The 24792-nt window shown below is 41.5% G+C and overlaps 1 protein-coding gene across 1 annotated transcript in view; it reads right to left on the reverse strand.

Moving 5' to 3' along the window:
- kif18a (kinesin family member 18A) overlaps window positions 1–24792 on the reverse strand; it is a 170484-nt gene that overhangs the window by 69233 nt on the left and 76459 nt on the right. Inside the window, exon 9 of the mRNA XM_037689400.1 lies at window positions 15468–15630. Within this exon, the coding sequence (XP_037545328.1) occupies window positions 15468–15630 (163 nt within the window). The remainder of the gene's footprint in view (window positions 1–15467; window positions 15631–24792) is intronic.

The raw sequence follows: 24792 nt of genomic DNA on the forward strand, positions 1-24792 counted from the left end.
GCAAAACTGGTTGATCCACTCTGAGAAGGTGCTATTTAAGAGACTGAGCTGAATACAGCACCTCAGACTGAGGAAGTCTCTCGGATGAGAGACGAAACGTTTCTACATTTTTGTTGTTGTTTTGCTTTGTTTTGTTTTTTTGAATGTCCAGAGGACCAGATTTAACTTTTTTAGATTTTTCTACCTGGATTATTGAGCATGCATCAGGATGTTAGAGCTAGAGGTTAGCTTAGTAGTAAAAGGAGTATAGCAAGCTAGTACTTCCGACCCAATGGGGAACAGAGAAGCAAATATCTCTGTATCCCCGCTTTTATTCGATGGATGTGAGGAGAAATACGACTTATGGGAGACAAGATTTCTCGCCATCCTGCACAAATTCAAGATGAAAGAAACCATCTTGTTCATACCCAACACCGATGATGAAGGACGGCTAACTGAAGACAGAAGGAAAAATGCGGACTGTGATGCAGAGTTAGTTAAGGTCCTGGATGATAAAAGCCTCTTGCTAATAAGGCACGAAGCTGGAGATAATGGTAGGAAAGCTCTGAAAATTCAGAGAACATTATTAAGGGATAAACAAGCCACAAATAATAAATCTGTACACATCACTGACAAAGCCTGCCCCTTAACAGACTAAAAGCACACAATCAAATGAGACCACCAAAACTGCAATCAGGAAAAATCCACAGAGAACAAAAAGGAAACAAGCATACCTACAAGAGTATGAGACAGATGATGTGGAGGATGAACTGCAGACATGTAAAGACATCTGTTATGGAGTGTGTGATATTCCTTTAACATACCAGGAAGCCATAATATTATCCAAGGCAGAACAGTGGAAGAGAGCCATGGACGAGGAGATGGAATCACTGGAGGAGAATGAAACCGTCAAACTTACCCATCTGCCACCAGGCAAACGGAGAGTCGGGGGTAAATGGGTCTACACACTCAAAACAGACAGTGATGGGACAGAAAAGTTCAAGGCAAGGTTTGTAGCCAAAGGATATAGTCAAAAACAAGGAATTTACTACGAGGAAACATTCTCACCCACAACCGAAATAACAAGTGTGACACTTCATATGCAAAAGGCTGCACAGGAGAACCTCATCTTGCATCAAATGGATGTAAAAGAGCCTACTTGCATGCTCCAATAGACACTGAAATCTACATGGAACAGCCAGAAGGCCATCAGAAAAAGACAAAGTGATGAAAAATAGGTGCACATGTTACAGAAATCCCTGTATGGACCCAAGCAGTCAGGTAGAAACTGGAATGCAATGTTGCACACATGTATGGTTGAAAATGGTTTTGTACAGGATCCTGCTGATAACTGTGTGTACACAAAGAAAAGACAGAATGAAAAGGTAATCTTAATCATTTGGGTAGATGACCTGATAATAGTTGCCAACTGTGAAAAGGTGCTAAACAGAGTAAAATACATGCTCACTAAAAGGTTCAAAATGAAAGACCTGCAAAAGCTAAAACATTTCTTAGGAATAGATTTTGAACAGACAGATGGAGAAGCTAAAATGTCACAGGAGAGATATGTGAGGAAACTACTTGAAAAGTTTGAAATGCAAGATTGCAAGGCTAGAGAGACACCATGCGAGTCAAAGCTTGACCACAAAAAGCATTGAAAAGATGAAGGAACCAAGAAAATACTGAGAAGAAGTAGGGAGTTTAATTTACTTATCCACTTGCACCAGACCAGACTTGAGCTTTGTGGTTAGTAAGTTATCTCAGCACTTTATTGAGTCAACTCAAGAACACTGGAACACAGTAATACACATTCAGATACCTTAAAGGCACAATGGACAAAAACTTTGCTTTAAAGGAAACAAAACAGAGACTAGGATTGAAGGTGTATTGTGATGCAGAATGGGCATCAGACACATCAGACAGATGCAGCACAACAGGATATTGCATCAGTCTAAGTGAAAACAGTTATTTAATTTCATTGTAATAATGTGGCTTTTTCTAAAAAAGTTAAATCTGGTCCACTGGACATTCAAAAAAACCCCAAAACAAAGCAAATCAACAAAAAAATGTAGAAACGTTTAGTCTCTCGTCCGAGAGACTTCTTCAGTCTGAGGTGCTGTATTCAGCTCAGTCTCTTAAATATATATATATATATATATATATATATTTTGAATGTCCAGAGGACCAGATTTAACTTTTTTAGATTTTTCTATCTGGATTATTGAGCATGCATCAGGATAATGTGGCTTTTTGTGTTTTTATTTGCATGTTTAAACTTGCTGCTCTGTTTATTTTTTGACATATACCTGGACCTACCATTCTGTGTTCGTTTGTCTCTCCTTCCTGTCCTCTCAACCAGCCGGTCAAAGCAGATGGCCTCTTGTCCAGAATCTGGTTCTGCTGGAAGTTTCTTCCTTAGAGAGTTTTTCCTTTCCACTGTCTCCACTGTGCTTGCTCAGGATGGGAGACTGCAACGAAGCCAAGATTCAACTTGTCTGCTGGATTCCTTAGATAGAGAACTTTACTAATTGGCTTTTATGTATATGAATGTTCCTGTAAAGTGCCCTAAGACAACTTTGTTGTGATTTGGCACTATAAAAATAAACTGAACTGAACTTAGGCTGCCACCTGTGTTGCAGCCAGAGACATTTGACAGCTCACACAAGTGTTCCCTATCAGCCATAATGACATGGAAGCCAAGAATAGGGAGATAAAAAGAATGTGTTAGTGTGAGAGGGGCAACACAGTGGTGGAACAGCGGACACGCGCAGCCACCGCCGAGGGGCGGGAGGCGCGTCGGCCAGGGAGCGCAATGGCTGGGTACACAACCACCGCTGAGAGACATCAGCCGGGGACAAGCCAGTCAGCAGAGCAGCAGTTTGGCAAAGACTGACGGCACGGGGATTTAGAGCAGAGGCAAATAGGGGCGAGGACGGACACAGGAAACTAGCTAAGCTGGTTGGCACGGTGGATCGTGCCCGACAGGAGGGTGTAGTCGTCCGGGTCTGGTGTCGAGGGCGGAGGACTGAGCGTTGGAGAGCGTTGGAGATCGCTGGAGGTCGCCATGGGACGCTGGACTCAAGGAGGTATGAGCGCCGGGTGAGGTCAAGACCATGGAGGGACGCCGGACTCTGGGTGGAGTGCCGGGAGATCCCTGAAGGTCGCCTGGGAGCGCTGTGCGAGGGCGAAAGGACCATGACCCGCCTCAGCTAAGACCGTTTCTTTTCCCTTTGACTGTTAAAACTGTGTCACCTCTTTTTAATCTTTGATTTTACAGACTGCTCTTAATGACTGGGTTTTAACGTTTGGACCGATTCCAACAAATTTCCTGGTTGTAATAAATTATTATATTATATAAATTATTATTATTATATAAATTATTATATTATATATATTATATATATATAAAGCAGATTACCATCTGCTTTGTGAAACACTGCTCACTCCTGCAATACAGACCTAATCTTATTCCTAGTTTAACTAGGTAGCGTTGCTGATGTATTTAAAAAAACAGCCACTAAGCTTAAACTGAAAAAGTTCAAATAGAGCCCGTTTGGTATCTGAATGTATAAAGTTATGTTTATCATTAATTTTATTAAGGTATGAAACCTTGTTTACTTATATTTGTAATCCAGTAAAGTAAGAGCGAGTTGTGGTTTTAAGTGTTTTGGATAATGCTCACACTTTTATTTTGGTAAGCACATTTACGTGTACTGCTGTGCTAACTTGAAAATGAACAGTTGGAGAAGAGCCGTTGGGAGTTCAACAATAAATACAGCGACAGTCGCTTAAGTGGATATCCGAGTGGTTTTGCTTATTATCCATCCACACGAGGAGAGCTGTGGCGGAACTCGACTAAACCCTTAACATACTGTGTGCATGACCTTAGTACAAGAACACTGTGTACAATGACCATAGTAAATGTGCACAGTATACTGTGTGCATGACCTAAGTAAAAGTACACAGTATAGTGCGTGCATGACCTTAGTTAAAGGACACAGAATACGCCTGATAATTGAAAGATCTTCCTCCCATTCTGCTTTTGGAAACTCTAGGAACCACAAGTAAACCTGCAGTCTGAGAGTGAAGTGCTCTGTTAGGAAAATATGGAACAATAAGATCTGTAATATAAGATGGAGCTAGGTTGTTGAGAGCTTTGTAGGTTAGAAGTAAGATTTTGAATTCTATTCTGGATTTGACAGGGAGCCAATGGAGAGAAGCTAAAACTGGAGAGATATGATCTCTCCCAGTAACTCCAGTTAAGACTCTGGCAGCAGCATTTTGGATCAACTGAAGACGTTTTAAAGAAGTATTTGGACACCCAGATAATAAACCATTGCAATAGACCTTTTTCACAACAACCGGAAGTAGCGTCTCATGGTGCTGGGTCACTTCCTGTTATTACGAATTTATGGAAGTGCCAACCTTTTCTTTCACTGATGTGGAGGAAATCGCAGCGGTGAATTCTTGAACCAATAACCCTGAGAAAGGATACAAGTTCTTCCATGAAGAATATATCCACAGCTATCAAGGTAAGAAAAGACGTTGCTTAGTGAGCTAACCGTTAGCTACAACATATGAAGTACATAAACATCGTAATAAAGCCTAATTTAGTGCTAAATTATTTGGAATATTTGAGACAGACGTGGTATAAACTTTTAAATGATATTTTAACATTCTGATATGTGTTTGTTATTACAATTTGTGAAAGAAAACGTACTAGATGTTAGTTATAAGAAGTTATGATGCTTGATGTTAAAATTGTGCTTTACTTCTAAGTACAGGTGGAGTCTTCCCAACATGTGTTTTGTGTCCACACTTCACATCTTCAGTCTCTGCAAGTGTCACTGGAAACGTCTTATGAAAGAGAGACCAGAACCAGGGAGCAGTCCAGATGTTCTGTGTAGGTGCAGCTTCTACAACCAAGGCTTACTGCTGTTTCTGTGTTGCAGAAGAAGTGTGGAGGAGGAGTCTGCTGACATGTTTTACTTCAACACCTTCATCCATGTTTTTATATCAATGCAGTAAGAATCATAAAATGTACAAATCACACTTTTATTCCTTCTTATTTTTAATATTCAGTCTCAAGCTGTTTGAATCACTGTAAATACTGTAAACAGTTGTTACTCATGGAAAATACATAAATGTGCCAATTTCTTTAAAATAAAACTGCATAATTTGGGAAAAAAATCTATAATCCACTATCAGTTTATAGTGTACAGTTAAAATGTTAAATAGTTAAGGTTTTGTTGTTGTTTTTACTAGATATTGTAAATTACACTTGTGTTCCTTTCAATAAAATTTAATCGATCCACAAATTAAATAAAAAAAACAGTACAGTATGCTGCTCAAGTGTGTTTTAATTTTAGAATGTTTAAAATAATTCAAAAGCTTTAAATAACTAATTCCATAACAGTAGAACAATATGTAAAAGCTTGGGTATGGATGTTATTTTTATTTTATAAACTTACTGCAACACGACCTTAGGACTTTCATCCAAGGACAAAATTTATACAGAAAAGACACTTGGGTTTGTCTACAAGTAAGCAGGAGACTGTTCCAAGATACAATACACATTTTATTAACACTAAGTTAAAAACCTATTCTAATGGAGGCAATAGTGATTCGTAAAATAAATATTGAGCCAAGGCCGAGGCTTTCCAGTGTTCAGTCAACTAAAAGACAAAAGGATGGTTCAAGGTAACACACGAGCAGAAATTCACCCACAAGCTGCGATGCACGAGTGGAACAGAACCTACACGAGACTGGACTGCACCTTCAACCTGGAACATAAATATGAAATTAAGTAAACAAAAATAAATATGAATAATATTTAAGAATTACAAAACAAACAAACAAACAAACATGGGCATCACATTCACATATAAAAATAGTTGAAATTGGCCCCAGCCTTTAGTTCAGTCAGCCAATCTTCTCTCGGGTAAGACACTGACTAATTATGGTGACTCAAGCAGGAGTGAGAGTCCACCAACACAGGACTGAGCAGAATGAGGACAGCTGGGAGTGCACCAGTAAAACCACTAAATAAAATACGATTAACAAGATTGTTTCAATTATTGAGCTAAATGACATTAGTATTATTATTATTGTTGACATTATTTCTGTGAAGATCAATACATTTTGTGAGTCCGTGCATGTAACTTGATCTCTCCATGACTTACATGACAAGTTTATAATGTAGCATCTTAATGTGATATTTACCTGTGGGTGGATGTGGCACCAGGTGAAGTGAGTTTCACGTGGACTCCAGTAGCAGCTTCAGCCTGGCTAGCTTTCTGTGAGAGGACAAGCTGCTGTTTCTGAGTTCTCTAAAAACAGACTCTTAGCTGGTGTGATGAAATGATTCCAGGTGAAGAGAAAGAAACAGCTCAACCTTTAAAGCAGCTGGTGGTGGATCCACAGACAAAATCCTCCTGAGTGAAATGCAGGTTACATACAAGTGCTCCCTGGCTTTATGCAGAAGTTGGGACCCTCATCTCTTCTGATCGCTTGGATCCACTGCCTCTTTTGGTCTGGGTACGTCGTGAAAAGCATGGTAGGACAGATATGGTTGTTTTCTTGCTCCACAAGAACAACCAGCAACTGAACAAAAGAAACCGCGCCGAGACTGAGCCATTTTCCTCACAGTCTAATGCTAACGCTACAGCCACCGGAAGTTTTTAACACCAGATCCGCTTTAAAACCCGGAAGCGTGAAAAAGGTCTATTGTCCAGTCTAGACGTGACAAATGTATGGACCAGTTTTTTGGCATCATTTTTAGATCAGATGTTTCTAATTTTAGTGATATTACGCAGGTGGAAGAAGGTGGTTCTAGGAACGTTTTTAATGTGGGGGATAAAAGACATGTCCTGATCAAAAATAACACCAAGATTTTTTACATTGGAGCTCGAGGCCAGATTAATGTCATCCAAGGAGGGAGAACGACTGAAAAATGTATTCGTCAGATGATCAGGTCCATAAACTAAAACCAAAATACAAAAAGATTACAAAAAGATTTGAAGCTCTCGACCTTTGACCTCTCTAAGTGTCTTTAAGAATCTGTTGGACTCCTGGCAGGGACCAATGCAGACATGTTCCTGTTTTTAGTTTTCTACATTTGTCTTGGAATCTAGCTGTTTTTTTGTTTTGTTACCTTTTTCCTTTTAGCCATCCTATTTGTTAAAAAAATAAATAAAAAAAAACTAAAAAAAAACTGTAGTATGAGTTTTTATAACTGCTTATTGTTGTTGCTGTTGTCCATTGTTGTCATCTTTCTTTGTTGAAATCAGGTCCCTCTTGTAAATGAGTCCTCGAGAATCAATGGGATTTACCTGTAGAAATAAAGGTTGATTGAAAATCTATATTCACAAGCAGAACATTTAGGGTCATTCAAGTTTTTGTCTTCAAGACATGCTTGTAGTCTAAGAAGCTCATTTGATTCATGGACAGTCATAACTGGAGCGGCTGTGGCTGAGTGGTTAGAGCAGTCGTCTTCCAATGCGAGAGTTGGGGGTTCGAATCCACCAGCAGTCACATGTCGAAGTCTCTCTGGGTAAGACACTGAACCCCTCATAGCCTTTGATGTGTGTCCCATCAGTGTATGAATGTGATCTAAAAAGCACCGATTAGTCTCTTTAGAATGAATTGTTCAATTAGCTTTGTAGAGATCTAGTAGAGCACTGTATGAATGGGTAAATGAGGCACAGATTGTAGTGTAAAGCGCTTTGAGTATCTTGAAATAAGATAGTAAGGAGCTGTATAAGTACAGTCCATTTATCATCATCAGCATATTAATGAAAATGTATCCCTTGCTGTTTAATATTGCCTAATGGAAGCATATACAAGGTAAAGAGTATTGGTTCAAGCACTGAACCTCAAGGAACTCCATGACTAACTTTGGTGTATGATGAAGAAGGGACAGTGCCATTAGATTGGCAGACTGGGGTGGTAGTTTCACTCTTCAAAAACAGAGAATGGAGGGTGTGCTCCAATTATAGGGGCATCACTGGGGGACTTCCGGGAAGATGGCGCCGGTGCTGGTGGCTTGCCGTTCACCTCTGTCTGTTTTGATTTCTGTTTTTGTCATTTTTCTTCCGTGACATAAACGCACTGCTTGTTTATGATCGCCAACAACTTTTAAAAATACATTTATCTGCTGCAAACCCCGCCTTGTTCGACCACTTTGATCGGGGCTCTGGACCCCCACCCCCTCCGCTTGTTGATGTCCCGGTTTACCTGAAGCGCGCAACGTTTCTGCCCACCCGAAAACATCGCTCCAGGTGCCGTGGGAGACGTGCCGGCCGTCTCGTGAGGATTAAAGCCAGCTTCAAGCTCTCTGCTGCTTCGTCATCCGCTACTGACCATCAGACATTAAACTGTCCATCCGGATGCTTCGCTGACCCACTCAACTCCAGCTCGCTCCAGGTGCCCCGGCCTGGTACTCGCAGCGGGCGTGCGCGCGGCTGCGGTGGTTTTGGCCGTCTCCAGAGGAACCTACTCAGGTCCTTCTGCTGCATCAACTTCTGCCGACCATCTGCTGGATATTCGCCTGTCCGGGTGCTTCGCTGATCCTGCTGGGTCCTGCCTGATCCCCGTAGTCGAACCTGGCTCGCGTCGCGGGCGCACGCACAGCTGCGACGTCTCTGGTCCTTGGAGGCGCGGTTCAAACTCCAGAAGTCTGAAACAGCTGATCTGTGCTCCGAGCACAGCTTTACCTTCATCTACTGGTTCTACAAAGATTGCTCTGCTGAATGTGAGGTCACTGGCAAATAAAACTTTTATCTTAAACGATTATTTCTGCTCCAATGGACTGGACTTCATGTTTTTTACAGAGACCTGGCTCGTCCCTGGTGAGTTAAGTGTTTTTTCTGAAATTTTGCCGGCGGATTGAGCCTTTTTTAATGCTCCAAGGACTTCTGGTAAGGGTGGTGGATTATTAACAATTTTTAAAAAGCTCTGGAACTGCAGAAAGCTACAGGCTGTAGCTTTTCAGAGTTTTGAACTGCTGTATTTTGAGCTGGGCCGCTCCAACCCAACACTGTGCAGCCTGATCTACATACCACCCTCATACAACAAAAACTTTAAAAGTGAATTTTCTGACTTTCTGACTGGAATACTGCTCAATTATGACAGGGTCTTGATTCTGGGAGACTTCAATGTGCACATTTGCTGTCCTGACAAGCCTTTGGTGCAGGAGTTTCTAAATCTGATACAATCTCTCAACCTTGTGCAAAATGTTGTTGGTCCCACTCATTAACAGGGCCATACACTTGATTTAGTTCTGACTCACGGTTTATCTGTTGTTAATATGGAAATTGGGGATGCTATTGTTTTAGTTCACAAACCCATTTCATTCCAAACCTCTGTTATTCATGAGTCTAAATCCCCCGCTCCAGCCAAGAGTTGTTGGATATTTAACTCTTCAACCGCTGCAATTTTTTCCTCTGCATTCATCACTGATGTTGCTTCAGTCCCTGAAACCTCTGCCTGTATTAGTACGCAGGAGCTGCTCAGTAGGCATGATGCGACCTGCTCTAAGATATTAGACCTCGTGGCCCCGCTAAAAATCAGGCAACCAAAGCGGGCACCACACCCCTGGTTGAACGCGACCACTCGAGCGGCCAAACGTCTATGCAGGAGAGCTGAACGCAAGTGGAAAAAGGACAAATTACAGGTTTCTTTTATTATGTTAAAAACGTGTTTGAAAGATTATCAGAGCATCGTTAAATCTGAAAAGAACAAATACTTCTCCCAAACCATTGCTTCAAGCAGTCATAATCCCGTGTTCTTTTTAATACCGTAAATTCCATTTTAAACGTGCCTCGGTCTGCCAGCATGGAGGCCTCCGTTGACATCTGCAACAACTTTACCAGATACTTTGCTGATAAGGTAGAGTTGATTAGGTCATCCATCCCCCAGTCCACAACTGACCCCTCTGTCTTTGTCCCTTGCTCAGCTGTCTTCAAACAGTTTGAACCCATTTCTAAACAAAGTCGTTGATCAGATGAAATCCTCTGGTTCCCCCGCAGACCCCATTCCTGCGTCGTTTTTCAAACAAGTTCTACCCACGATTGGACCCTCTGTTCTTACCATTATAAATAGTAGTATTGTGACAAGTGTGGTTCCCGATGTTTTCAAACATGCAGTAGTTCATCCGTTAATTAAGAAACCTGGACTTGACCCTTCGACTTGCTCAAATTTCAGACCAATCTCAAAACTTCCCTTCCTGTCCAAAATCCTGGAGAAAATAGTTTTCATTCAATTAAACAAGTTTTTGAATGAGAACAGAATCTTCGAAATTGTTCAATCTGGTTTTAAGCAACTCCACAGCACTGAAACAGCATTAGTAAGGGTTTGTAACGACATTATGATCTCAAACAATTCTGGTCAATTTGTGGTACTTGTGCTCCTGGACCTTACTGCTGCTTTTGATACTGTTGACCACAGTATCCTCATATCACGGCCGGAACAGTGGGTTGGGATCACAGGTGCTGCATTAGAATGGTTCCGCTCATACCTGAGTGGCAGGAGTTCCTGTGTCAAGGTTGGTAATGTATCCGCCTCATTACCTCTTTCATGTGGGGTCCCACAGGGTTCGATTTTTGGACCCCTTCTGTTCTCACTTTATTTGCTCCCACTGGGGTCCATCCTGAGGAAACACGGTCTTTCATTCCATTGCTATGCTGATGACTGCCAGATCTACCTGCCTGTGAAACCAGCAAGTGTTTGCTCCATTCACCCTCTGTTAAAATGTCTGGATGACATTAGGGCCTGGATGGCTTCAAATTTCTTAAGTTTTACAAATGACAAGACCAAAGTCATTGTTTTTAGCCCTAGCTCAACTGCCACCACTGATCCTGTCAACCTGGACTCTCTTCAGCCATATCTGAAGCAGTCTGGTAAAAATCTCGGGATGGTTTTAGACTCTGACTTCAAGTTTGACAAACAAATCAACTCTGTTCTGCAGAAAAGCTTCTTCCAACTCAGACAGGTAGCTAAACTCAAGCCAGTGTTGTCCAGACCTGACCTTGAGAAACTAGTCCACGCCTTTGTCACGACCCGATTGGACTATTGCAACGCACTGTATGCTGGGATCAGCCAGGCCTCCATCTCACGCCTTCAGCTCGTCCAGAATGCTGCTGCTCGGCTTTTAACCGGAACTCGTAGGTCTGAACATATTACTCCAGTTCTGTCCTCCCTTCATTGGCTCCCTGTTCCTACGAGGATAGTCTTTAAAATTCTTCTGTTGACCTTCAAATGCTTAAATGGCCTCGCATCCCTTTACCTCTCTCAGCTTCTGGAACCTTACGTTCCCTCTCGGGCCCTGAGATCATCTGATCAGCTGCTTTTGGCTGTTCCAAAAACAAGACTGAAGCTCAGAGGAGATCGGGCTTTTTCAGTCATGGGCCCCAAACTCTGGAACAACCTGCCCCCCAACATCAGGCAGGTGACCTCCCTTCCTCACTTCAAATCCCTGCTAAAAACACATCTGTTTTCTCAGGCATTTCACACAGTGTAAATTGTTCTAGTGTTTTTTAATCCGTGACCTTATGTTTTAAATGCTTTTTATTAATTCTTCAGTTATTATCATTATTAGTGTATTGTATATATATGTTTATATATTTTTCTCTTTAATTTACTCATTGATTGTTGTTGTTAAGCACTTTGATAACAGGTTCTGTTTTAAATGTGCTCTATAAACAAAGTTGACTTGACTTGACTCTCCTCAGCCTCCCTGGTAAGGTCTATTCAGGGGTACTGGAGAAGCGAGACCAAACGTTGGTAGAACCTCAGATCCAGGAGGAACAATGTGGGTTCCGTCCTGGCCGTGGAACACTGGATAAGCTCTTTACCCTCACTAGGGTCCTTGAGGGGTCATGGGAGTTTGCCCATCCTGTCTACATGTGTTATGTGGATTTGGAGAAGGCATTCGACCATGTTCCTCGGGGTACACTGTGGGAGGTGCTCCCTGAGTATGGGATTAGGGGCCTGTTGCTACGGGCTGTTCAGTCCCTATACAAGCGGTGTGAGTGCTTGGATTGCATTGCCAGCAGTAAGTCAAACCCCTTCAGGGTGGGAGTTGGACTCTGCCAGGGCTGCAAGTTGTCAAGATTTTGTTCACAACTTTTATGGACAGAATTTCTCGGTGCAGCCAGAGGGTTTTCAGTTTGGTGGCCTCAGGATTCCATCTCTGCTCTTTGCAGATGATGTGGTCCTGTTGGCGTCATTGTGCTGTGATCTTCAGCTCTCACTGGAGCAGTTCGCAGCAGAGTGTGAAACGGCTGGGATGAGAATCAGCACCTCCAAATCTGAGGTCATGGTCCTCAACCAGAAAAAGGTGGTTTGTAGGAATGCGCGATATATACAGTACACGGTAGAAACGATAGAAATTTAGCCTACGATAGAGATCTGTCTTCTACCGGCTAACCGCAGTAATGCTGTGTCTGATGCAAAATTAGAGTTGTCAGATATAATCATTAATTTTCTTGAGTTGAAAACTGTGGTGTTAAAGTTTTTTCTTTGAGAGCTAAGTAGCGAAGCTACAAGCTAACTACAGCCGGCTTGCCATAGTGTTGCCTTATTCTGACGAATGCACAAAAACGCTGTGTTCATCGAAAGTTAAAGTAAGCATTGGTCATCTTTAGAGAAACCTGCTCTCTGATATGTGAAAGAACGCTGTGTTGTGTGATTTTACTGCAAGACCCTCTGGTCAAAGCCATGGACTCATTTTGTGTCAGCTCTCCATTAAAGCGGAAGGAGTCGCCCACTAGAGAGTTGGAGGGTTAAGTGTTTTCAGTTGCTGCTCTGTTGCTGTTCATTTCTTAAGTGAAGACTGGAAACTGTTAAGAGTTAACAACATATTATTTTGTTGTTAACTCTTAACAGTTTCCATATGTTGAGGGAGTATCAGAGAAACTGAGACGTTTATTTTCTAAACATAACGTCCCAGTGGCTTTTAAACCCCAAAATACATTAAAGACTGGTTCATCCCAAAGATCCAGTCCCCCGGCACAAACAGAGTAATGTTGTGTATGCTGTTCAGTGTCAGGAGGGTGATCAGTCTTACATCGGGGAAACTAAACAGCCACTGGCCAAAAGGATGGCCCAGCACAGAAGATCAACATCATCAGGCCAGGATTCTGAGGTCTACACTCATCTCCAGGCCAGCGGTCACTCTTTCAGGGATGAAGATGTTCACATCCTGGACAGAGAGGAACGAGGGTTTGAGAGAGGAGTAAAGGAGGCCATCTTTGTGAAAAGAAACCGTCCATCATTAAACAGGGGTGGAGGCCTACGTGTTCAACTGTCCCCCTCTTACAATGCTGTGATTGCTAGTATCACTCAGCCCTCTGTGAACAGTAAACAGCCATCAGGTGCTAATGACCTATTGTTAGGCTGATGGTCCTTCTTGAGCATGTGATCAGCTGGTTTTGGTTGTCAGCAGCAAAACTGGTTGATCCACTCTGAGAAGGTGCTATTTAAGAGACTGACCTGAATACAGCACCTCAGACTGAGGAAGTCTCTCGGACGAGAGACGAAACGTTTCTACATTTTTTGTTGTTTTGCTTTGTTTTGTTTTTTTGAATGTCCAGAGGACCAGATTTAACTTTTTTAGATTTTTCTACCTGGATTATTGAGCATGCATCAGAACATATTATTTTGTTTAAAACATATGGCTAAAACTACATTTAATATATTTTGTGCTGTTTTGCACTACAAGAAAAAAGCTTAATACTTGATTTTGTTTATTATTTAAAAACTGTGGACCTAGTAGTGAAATTTTTTAATTCAAAATAAATGATGGCAAAAGGACACCCTGTTTTTTTTTCATTCCTATTGCAAGTTTTATATCAAAAACATATCGTGATATATATCGTTATCGCCACCCTTCACAATACATATAGTGATATGAATTTTATGCCATATCGCACATTCCTAGTGGATTAATTATAACTAAAGCAGTCTCTTCTCACCCACCCACCCACCCTGCCATGAACTAGAAGGCACAACCTGCCCTGCACTGCTCTGAAAAAAACTGTAATTCTAGTTCTCTTTATTTGTTGAAAGCAGCGTCGGTTTAATACCTGTATCAACATTAGATAAATTCAATTCAGTTTATTTATATAGAGACAAATCACAACAAAGTTGTCTCAGGGCACTTTACAAGAACATTCACATAGAAAAACCAATTAGTAAAGTTCTCTAAGGAAAATCAGATCCAGATTAATCCAGATCAGATAGGAGGCTTTAAAAAGCCCTTTCATTTTTAGACATGCAAAGTGACAGAAATCCTTTGTGGCAATGGAGAACTTCAATACATGTCTATTTCACTTGGTTGTCCACCGGGCAAGCTCGAGGCAAGATATGGTAGTCTGAGACAAAAATAGGTTGTCTTTGGAAATGGAAACCTCTTATGTCGACTCCCGATTATAGATAATTTGAATTATATCATGAATGGAGAGTGTATGCAATCAAAGTAGTTGTAACTGTAAGCTGAAACACAGTGAGGAGAGATTTTTTTATGCTGAAACATTTTGTCTTGTGATCAGTTGGCGTTTTCTATGAAAGATTAAAAATGGAACACTCCATTCCTTCTTAGTTGGTTTACAGTGGACTATTCAACAAAGCTTGGCATTAAATGATAAAAAAAAAAATCCCCTTTGTAAGTAGGGGTGCACCGATAAATCAGCCGGCCGATTTATCGGCCCCGATTTCCTTAATTCAATACTTGCATGAGAAACCGTTTAAACAGATTATTTTTTTTTTGTTTTAACAACAATTGTCTGAACTTCATTTATATTTCAGAGCACTACCGTATGGCCAGTTAAAACAAAGTTGTATTGTTTCTATGATATTGTTTAAGGGTATGTTTTTCAATAAAATAAGATTGGAAAATTGAAGGTGCATTGTGATTTTATAACACTCAACAGTGTCGCTTATAAAAACAAAATCGGAATCGGCAGGTCAGACATTTTAGAAATCGGTGATCGGACAGAAAACTGCAATCAGTGCACCCCTATTTGTAAGTCAAGTGATTTGTACAACTAGGACCAACACTGGCATTCAAACAGCCCAAAGAGCCTGGAACTGATGAACAGTGTCTGTATCCTGTAGTGTTGGGCTGCTGATTTCTTACCCATCAAATTCTGTATTCATAGCTATCTCCTCACAACAGACTCATGATCAGGCTGCTCTTTAATACACCATATTATTATTATTGTTGTTGTTGAGTGTATATCTTAGATCCTTGTATACTGTTTCTTTATATATTTTACAATTTTGCTATTGTTGGATGTAACTGAAACACTGAGTACATAATTTCATTCCATCTCATGTACCACATGTGGTACAAATGACAAAGAACCTTGAACCTTGATGTAAACAGAGAAGCTAAGCCAATGTAGAATATGAGAGAAATGACAACTCAGCATTCTTTTTCCTGCAGGGATGATGGAAAAACAGACCATGTGGTGTTATGCATCAACTACCTTGTCCGTCTTCTCTTTGGCACAGAAATATTGGACCTGCAGGTAGTCCTCCTCACTGTAGCGCTGGCGCAGCTCATTTGCCTTCAGTTGCCTCTCCAGATCCAGCTGTTCTCGTCTGATTTGGGCACGGCTTGAGAAGATGCCCTGCAGGTCTTCTGACACTCTAGAAGGGGAAAACAACAACATCAACAACAATTTTTTTTTAAATTTACAAGTCAAATCACAAACTTATATTTTAATAGCAATGAAACATAATAAACAGACAAAATGTTTCAAGAAAATATTGTATATTTTCAGAAAATGTAAACAAAAATTATTAAAAAAATACAATAAAAAGGTAATTTACTTTTTATAATCTAGTTGTTTTTTTCACTACTTTTTCCTTTTCACTGTCCTTTTTGTTTCCTGATGCATGCTCAAAAATTTAAGAGTCTGAGCTGAATACAGCACCTCAGACTGAGGAAGTCTCTCGGATGAGAGACGAAACGTTTCTACATTTTTTTGTTGTTTTGCTTTGTTTTGTTTTCTTTGAATGTCCAGAGGACCAGATTTAACTTTTTTAGATGTCCTTTTTGTTGCCATTTTATTTTAATTTGTAAAAAATAAAATAAATCTGTATGGTTCTTTTATGATTGTCTATTGTTGTTGTTGTCCACTGTTGTCATCACTCTTTGTTAAAGAAATCAGGTCTCTTGTAAATGAGTCCCCGAGGCTCAATGGGGTTAACCTGTAGAAATTAAGGTTGAATGAATGAATTAACTATGAAGCTATGTTGTTGTAAGATATACAGTATGAAGTTTAGGGTGGTCTTGCTGAAACATACAAGGCTTTACCTGAAAAATATGTCTGAATGGAAGCAAACCTGTAGAACCTGTATATACCTTTTTTTGCATTGATTATGCCAATGCCAGAGGCACTTATAGAAACCCATACCATCAGAGAGGCAGGAGTTTAAACTGTGTGCTAATAACGAACCAGATTTTCCATCTTCTCTTTAGTACGGAGGAAGTGGTTTGTTTGACCGCAACACATTTTTTCACTTTAATGTTAAGTGAGCTTTAACACAGAAAAGATGGCACCATTTCTAGTTTGGTTTCACAAATGGCTTCTTTCTTTGCACAGTAGAGCTTATACCAGGATTTGTGGATAGCACAGCAAACCGTGCTTACAATTTTTTTAAAAATAAATCTGTGCCACAAGTTATTTGAAACCACTCAATCAAGTGTTAAAACATCTTGAATAATCATCAGATATTAAACACTTTAAAAATTACTTCATATATTTATACTAGGTCATTGTTATACTAGGACTAAAAGGAAGAACTTTTAGCATTCCATATCACTGTTTATTTTTGTGACAACAATATCAGTTATGAAAAATCCTCACATTTTCCCCACTCTTCCTTTTTGGTCATCAAGATCTAAACCAGCTGTGAGCATCAAAGCCAGTGAGATTCTGTAGGATTGATTAAATATCTGCTCCACAAATTCCTACAAGCTCCACCCTCCCCGGACAAAACAGTGCACCATGGGTGACAGGGCCTTTTGCTCTGCTGCTCCTCGTCTGTGGAACGATCTCCCTGATCATTTAAGGATACCCCAGACTACAGAAAGTTTCAAGAAAGGACTGAAGACCTTTTTATTTAAAATATTTTATATTGTTTTAAAGTATTTTAATCCTGCAGTTTTTTTTTTAGCTTTTAATATTTTTTAGTCCTTTTTTAGTCCACATTTTATTCTCTTTAGATATTTTATATTGTAGCACTTTGAGATTGTAAAATGTAAAGTGCAGTACAAATTGAATAAATTATTATATTAATAAATATGTTATTAGCATGCAGAACATGAATACATGGTACTTGAAATACATGTGGCAAAGGTGAAATTTCAGTGCTAGTTTGTGAAATATGGACTTCAATAGGTTTGTTTTATAGTATGTTTGGTTTATAAGCAATAGTTTGATCTTTAGTCAGTATTTAAACTTGGAGATAGCCAAAACCTCAAGGTTACACTTTGTATGTAGTGACAATTTTGTGCCACCCGAGGGCAGCACTTGTGGTGAGTTGAATTTTTGTGAGTGCATATAAAGAGAAGAAAAAAAAAGAAACTCTTGGTTGGGTTGGTGTGAAAGCTGTGTGCCATTTGGTGAGTCAATAAAACCACCTGAAAATCACCAGACGTCCTCCTATTTCTTAAAAAGTGCAACAAAATTTGGTAGCAGAGGATGGTTCAGCGATGCTGTGGATGGCAGTGAGTTTGTGAAGAAATTCAAGCTTAAAGATAACAACGGAGGCGCTAGAGCAGCTATACAGGACAAGCTAAGTGAAGCTTTGGTGCAACTTGGGCATGAACAACTACAGGATGTGCATTCTGATGGTAAAACTGAAACTGTAAAGCCATCTAAAAAGCATATGCTAAGACGATTAATAAGCGAGGAGGTTGAGGATGTTATTGAAAAGGAAGAAGAGGATGTAGCACACACTTTTTTGTTAAAGCTAATAGCTTATGCTAACAAGGCTCGACAAGGCCTGCAGCAATCACCGATAACAGAAGTTAGCACCAGCCAGGATGTAGAGGCAATGGCCAGCTTACAAAAACAGTATGCAGCTCTCCAACAAAGTTTTAAAGACTCAACTGAAAAGCTTGAAGAAGAAATGGCTAACCACAAGCTAATGCTACACTGACATCGAATGTTGTTACCCCACCACCAGAGGTGACCATTAAGAGACAATTTAAAATAAATGGTCAAAAAGGGGAGAGGAGACAACGAGACAAGTTGTATTTTTCCAAGCTCATTCACCAGATTGACATGGGTGTAAAGAAAAACCAAAGTGAAGCTGAAATTATTGAGGCTGTGGTCAAAGCAGTGAGTCCAGGCCTAAGTCTGTGTGATATGTTGGAGATCAAGTCAGACCTTACCCTGTCACAAATGCGCACAATCGTTCGGGGCATTACAAAGAGGAGAGTTCAACTGACCTGTACAACCGCCTCATGAACATCACAGAGGACAGCAATGAGTCACCGCAGAACTTTCTGTTTAGGGCCATCGAGATAAAAGAAAGACTCTTAGTGGCATCCAAAGAGCCTGGTGTTGCCATTTACCGCAAACGCCCAGCCAACAAAGGGAGGGAGAGTGGCCTAGACACGGCCACTGCTCTTCTGGAATCTATAGCTGATGGTGAGTGTATTTTATTTACTTTAAGCATATTTCTTTTTCCTCATGCAACCGTTTCTTTGCGTTTTCTGGAAGTACTCTGAACAAACGAGGCTGGCACGGTTAAGTCGTCATTAGTTAGCATCATTGCTAACTGTACTCTGTTGCTGTTTTTCCACTCTTATTTTGATGCAGAAAGTCCCACTGAAGATGAAGGTTCGCCAGATTCTGCTTTTGACTGTCCAGTCCTCCCCGCTTCTGACCCTTCCCGACCACACCAGCTCCAAGTACATCTACGCCACCGAGTACATCTACGCGACCGAGTACATCTACGCCACCGGGCACATGCACGCCACCGGGTAACACGCAGCAGAGCGGCACCAAACAGCACCCGTTACTAGGTAAGAAGCAACAATCGTGTTTAACATCACATTGATCATGTTGATATGAATGTTGTTTTGTTTTTGTTGTAAAACACCTTGCATGTATTCAAACTACTTGTTTATTCAGTTGTAATGGATAAATGTTAAATTTAGTTATTCATTTATTACTTAAACTTTCATTTATGAAGTTTATTATTGAAATTATACAGGGTGTAGTGATTTTTGTTCAGATTAACGATGCTCTGTTCTTTTTCTAAATTAGCACAAACCGTTGTAAATGACTACATGCAGTTTGATTGATTGATTGATTGATTGATTTTTATTGTCAATTCTGCATATGTACAGGACATACATAGAAATTGCGTTACACTCCTACTCAAATTGCAGCAAACAACAACATTAGCAAAAATAAACTAACACAACTAGTTATATAAAAAATATAAAAGTGAACAGCAGCAGGACCTCTGATGCAACGTGCTCAATAGTGACTAACAGGAGACAAAGGGACGCTGACTGAAGACAATAACATGATGAGAGGTAGATAATGGATGTGCAAGGCCAGAGTAAACAATAGTGCAATATAAAGTATAAACCTGAGAAACTTAGTAAAGTGAAGGTGTGCATACCGGTTCTATATAGAGTCACAGTTATGTACTGATGAGGTGATTAAGTGGAAATGACAATACCAGAATTACCAGAATTACCAGAATAAACAGGACGAGTTGATCATAACAGTAGTGCAAAATATAATGCAATAAACAGTAGAGTGAGCTTGTAGGCTGTTAAAGTGACCGATTCATGAACTATTCGTAAAACTAAATAAATGTCCCAGAGCAGTTTTGAAGGGGTGGGGGGTGGGGGGGGGGGGGGGCAGGAAGCTGAGTTAGTGTGGGCAGGGGGGCAGAGGGGGGGGAGGGGGCTGAGGGGGGGCAGGCAGAGAGTTCAGCATCCTCATGGCCTGATGGACGAAGCTGTTCCACAGTCTGCTGGTCCTAGAACTGAGGCTACGCAGTCTCCGCCCTAATGGCAGCAGGTTGAAGAAGCAGTGTAGCGGGTGGTCAAGATCTCCCACCCAGCAGAGGGCTTTACTTCTGAGGCGAGAGCTGTGGAGGTCCTGAAGGCAGGGGAGAGAGGTGCCAATGATCTTCTCAGCTGTCCTCACGATCCGCTGGAGGGATTTGCGGCAGGATGCTGTGCAGGCCCCGTACCACACAGTGGAGCAGCTCATCAGGATGCTCTCGATGGCCCCCCTGTAGAAGGTTGTCATGATGGGGGTGGGGGCTCTCGCTCTTCTCAGCTTGCGGAGGAAGTAGAGCCGTTGGTGAGCCTTTTTGGCCACTGCTGCTGTGTTGATGGTCCAGGAGAGGTCCTCAGAGATGTGCACACCCAGGAACTTGGTGCTGCTCACCCTTTCCACAACAACACCGTTGATGGATAGTGGAGCATGTTTTGTCTGAGTTCTCCTGAAGTCCACAACAATCTCCTTGGTCTTCTCTGTGTTCAGCAAGAGATTGTTGCGTTTGCACCAGGAGACCAGCCGGCTCACCTCGCTCCTGTAGAGTGACTCATCGTTGTTGCTGATGAGGCCTACCACAGTCGTGTCGTCCGCAAACTTGATGAAGAGGTTGGAGGGGTGTGATGGAGAGCAGTCGTAGGTTAGTAGAGTGAACAGAAGGGGGCTCAGCACACATCCTTGTGGGGCCCCCGTGTTCAGAGTGATGATGCTGGATGTGTTGCTGCCAACCCGTACTGCCTGTGGTCTTCCGGTAAGGAAGTCAAGCAGCCAGTTGCACAGTGATGTGTTCAGACCCAGACTGTCCAGTTTCCAGATGAGTTGTTGTGGAATGATTGTGTTGAATGCAGAACTGAAGTCGATGAAGAGCATTCTGACATAGGTGTCTTTCTTGTCCAAATGTGTGAGGGCTGAATGAAGAGCAGTGGCGACGGCATCATCAGTCGAGCGGTTTGACCGATATGCAAACTGGTAGGGGTCCAGGGAGGGGGGGAGGGAGGACCTAATGTGTTGCATGACTAGTCGCTCGAAGCACTTCATGAGGATGGAAGTGAGTGCAACCGGGCGGTAGTCGTTGAAGCAGGAGGGAGACGTTTTCTTGGGGACAGGGATTATGGTGGTGGTTTTGAAGCACGTGGGGACCACAGCCTGGCTCAGTGAGGTGTTGAAGATGTCAGAGTACACCTCTGCTAATTCGCCAGCGCAGTCCTTCAGCACGCGACCAGGTATGTTGTCGGGACCAGGAGCTTTCCGAGCGTTGGTCTTGCTGAATGCTCTCCTCACCTTGTCCGGGGACAGTGTGATCACCTGGTCTCCAGGAGGGGGGGGTGGCTTTTTGTGCAGGTGTGCCATTCTGTGCCTCAAACCGAGCGAAGAACCAAGAAGTTTATTGATGCCCACCTGCTTACTATCATTAAAGTACTAGACTGCTTTATGAACAGAATCATTTCTGATCTTGTGAACAAACACCTTTTGAAATTAGCAGGAACTTTAATGTAAATAATTTATTTAAAAACTCTACCTGTACTTCATCATCTAACAGACATTTTCTTGTGTGTTATTCCTAGGCAATAGAAAGCGCAGATCAACAAGTGCAGCAGAGAGCTTTGTTTCTGCGCATACAGAACAAGAGGAGATGAACCGGAAGCAGAGAGAGGAACACTTCCATTTTATTTGTGAGGATGCCAAAAAAGCAAGGCAAGAAGAAGCTGCAGCAGCGAAGAAGCAGGAGAAGGCAATTAGGAGGGAGGAGATGGCCTTGAGGAGAGAGGAAGCAGATGTTCGCAGAGAGGAAGCAGCACAGCGAAGGCAGGAGGCTGAACAGAGTGCTGCTTTCAGTCAGGCACTCCTTGGGGTGCTGGAATCCATTGCCCGTTCCATGGCAAACAGACATGTTTAAAAATATTTAGAGTAGATCATAGTTGATCTATAGAAATGTAGATCCTGCAAGGTAAGCCCACAAATAGCCAAACATGTAGCTTGTTAAGTTTGCATATTTAATTAGTGTATAATTGGTTTTTTTGTACAGGTCTTTATTTCTAATAAAAGAAACATTTTGGGGGAGTGGTGGCGCAGAGGTTAGAGAGGTGGGCTTGTGATCCGAAGATCGCCGGTTCACGCCCGGGCCCCGACAACATCAAAATTGTGGGTGGGGTAGGTGAAACACCCACACTTGCCCCCACCCTCATTCGCCCCACTCTGGGCCCATGAGCAAGGCCCTCAACCCCCACCATGCGCTCCCTAAACAGGTCTCTCTTGAAAATGAGTTCTCGTGGCTCAATGAGACTAACCTGTATAAATAAAGGCTAAATAAAATTAAAAAAAATAAATTTTCAAGTCTTGAGCTTCCATCTGATCATCAAAAGTGAAGTGCTTACAGTGTTTTTTTACGTCAATAGTGTAGATAAGTGAAGTAATTGTTTTTTACCTGTAACAATGCTGGTGAAGATTCTCAGTTATCCTTGACACGGCAAATCCCCCCCAAAAAAGATAAAAACAAAACCACAGGACTTTTTTTAAAACTGAAGACGTTTCGCTAATCATCCGAGGAGCACTCACAATTCAATGAAAAAAGGAATATGGGATTAAAGTTATAAAGCTGTGGTGTTCTGTAAGCTTGCTGGAGATTGATCTGCATGCACCAGTCTCCATAATACAAGCTTACGGCACACCACAGCTTTATAACTTGAATCACACTCCTCGTTTCATTCAATTGAGAAAGAGCCTCGGATGAAAAGTGATACATCTTCAGTTACAAATAAAGTCCAGTTTTTTTATTTATGTATTTTTTTTGGTTTTATCTGTAATGAGTACTGAAAAACGTAACCATAATACAGAATGTCCATGTGTTGTAAAGGAACATTGCAGTGGAGTTAAAAAGGTGTAGGACTTGTGTAATCTACGTTTACAATCATCCTCATTCAGGAGGTTTTCAGTCATTGCATGTCAAACTCCTCGGCCATGATGTCCATCTTGTGGATCCAGCAACTTCTGCGTCCTTTTCGCCCAAGGTCAAAAATTCTCTCCACGACTTTCACTGTGGTACAAAGGAGCACTAACTTAATATTACTTAACAGCACTTCAATCATGAAGATAATTTGCAACAGCTTAATTTAAATAGCTGCGTGGTAAACATAAGCTCTGAAAGAGTTGTTAAATATCAAATCAAATGTAGGTTATTATGTAATGTACGTAATATATATATATTATATATATATATACATACATACATGTATACAAATCAAATTACAAAAAGACTATTAATCCCAGAGGGAAATTAAATGTTGTAACTCATCATCCTGGTTTCATTAAAGAGTTGTTCTAGATGCTGTGGGCAGGAAGGATCTCTTGTAGAGGTCTGTCTTACAAGGGATCTGAAGAAGTCTCTGGCTGAAGACATATATATATATATATATAAATATTAAAATAGATTAATGTATATATGCATAAACAAATATAAAGATCTTGTTGTAGGTTTTGGTTCTTTGTTAAAAACAAAAATTAAAGAGTAAAAGAGTTTTTCTAAAACTACAGCCGCTAAAAAACGCAGCATATGTGATAGAAGCACAGCAGCAGTGTTTGTTTTACCATTTTTACACGAACCTGATAATAAGGCATGTCTGTACATTAAAAAAACAAGAATAATTATTAATCCATGTTTATTTTCAAATCAACACTTTAACGTTCACTTGTATCTAAGGAAGGCTGGGGAGGTAAAAAAAGATTAAGGGGTGGAATTAGGATAAGTTACAGCTCATGAGGTACTCCATCATAGCATCTCTGACACCTCGGCCCTGCTCTCCATCTTGCGGGACAGAGACCAGGACAGGCTGTGCGGCTGGTTCTGCTTCAAGTTCATCGAGGTCATCCATTTTGGTTGTGTGTTGTTTTCCAGCTCTTCTTCTTCTAATACATGTTAGTGGTGCTTAGAAAAGAGCTTAATGTAGCACTACCGCCACCAGCTGGTAAGGTGCATTGATATTAATAATCCGCCCACTAGAGGTGAACAATCCGCCCACTAAACAGGAACTATAGGCAATGTGGAGACAGAAAAATAGAGGTCCCACCAGAACCGGACACAACAGGCTACAACAAGAACCAGACCTGTGGATACCAGGCTTATGGGGTTCAGGTCAGGAGAGTTGGCAGGCCAATTGCGCACTGTAATACCATGGTCAGTAAACCATTTACCAGTGGTTTTGGCACTGTGAGCAGGTGCCAGATCGTGCTGAAAAATGAAATTTTCATCTCCATAAAGCTTTTCAGCAGATGGAAGCATGAAGTGCTCCAAAATCTCCTGATAGCTAGCTGTATTGACCCTGCCCTTGATAAAACATGACATGGCACCCCAGACCATCACTGACTGTGGGTGCTTTACACTGGACTTCTGGCATTTTGGCATTTCCTTCTCCCCAGTCTTCCTCTAGACTCTGGCACCTTGATTTCCGAATGACATGCAAAATTTGCTTTTATCCGAAAAAAGTACTTTGGACCACTGAGCAACAGTCCAGTGCTGCTTCTCTGTAGCCCAGGTCAGGCACTTCTGCCGCTGTTTCTGGTTCAAAAGTGGCTTGACCTGGGGAACGCGGCACCTGTAGCCCATTTCCTGCACACACCTGTGCACGGTGGCTCTGGATGTTTCTACTCCAGACTCAGTCCACTGCTTCCGCAGGTCCCCCAAGGTCTGGAATCGGCCCTTCTCCACAATCCTCCTCAGGGTCCGGTCACCTCTTCTCGTTGTGCAGCGTTTTCTGCCACACTTTTCCCTTCCCACAGA

Source organism: Nematolebias whitei, chromosome 2 (genome assembly GCF_014905685.2).
Source record: "Nematolebias whitei isolate Nwh7 chromosome 2, NemWhi1, whole genome shotgun sequence".
Taxonomy (NCBI): Eukaryota; Metazoa; Chordata; class Actinopteri; order Cyprinodontiformes; family Rivulidae; genus Nematolebias; species Nematolebias whitei.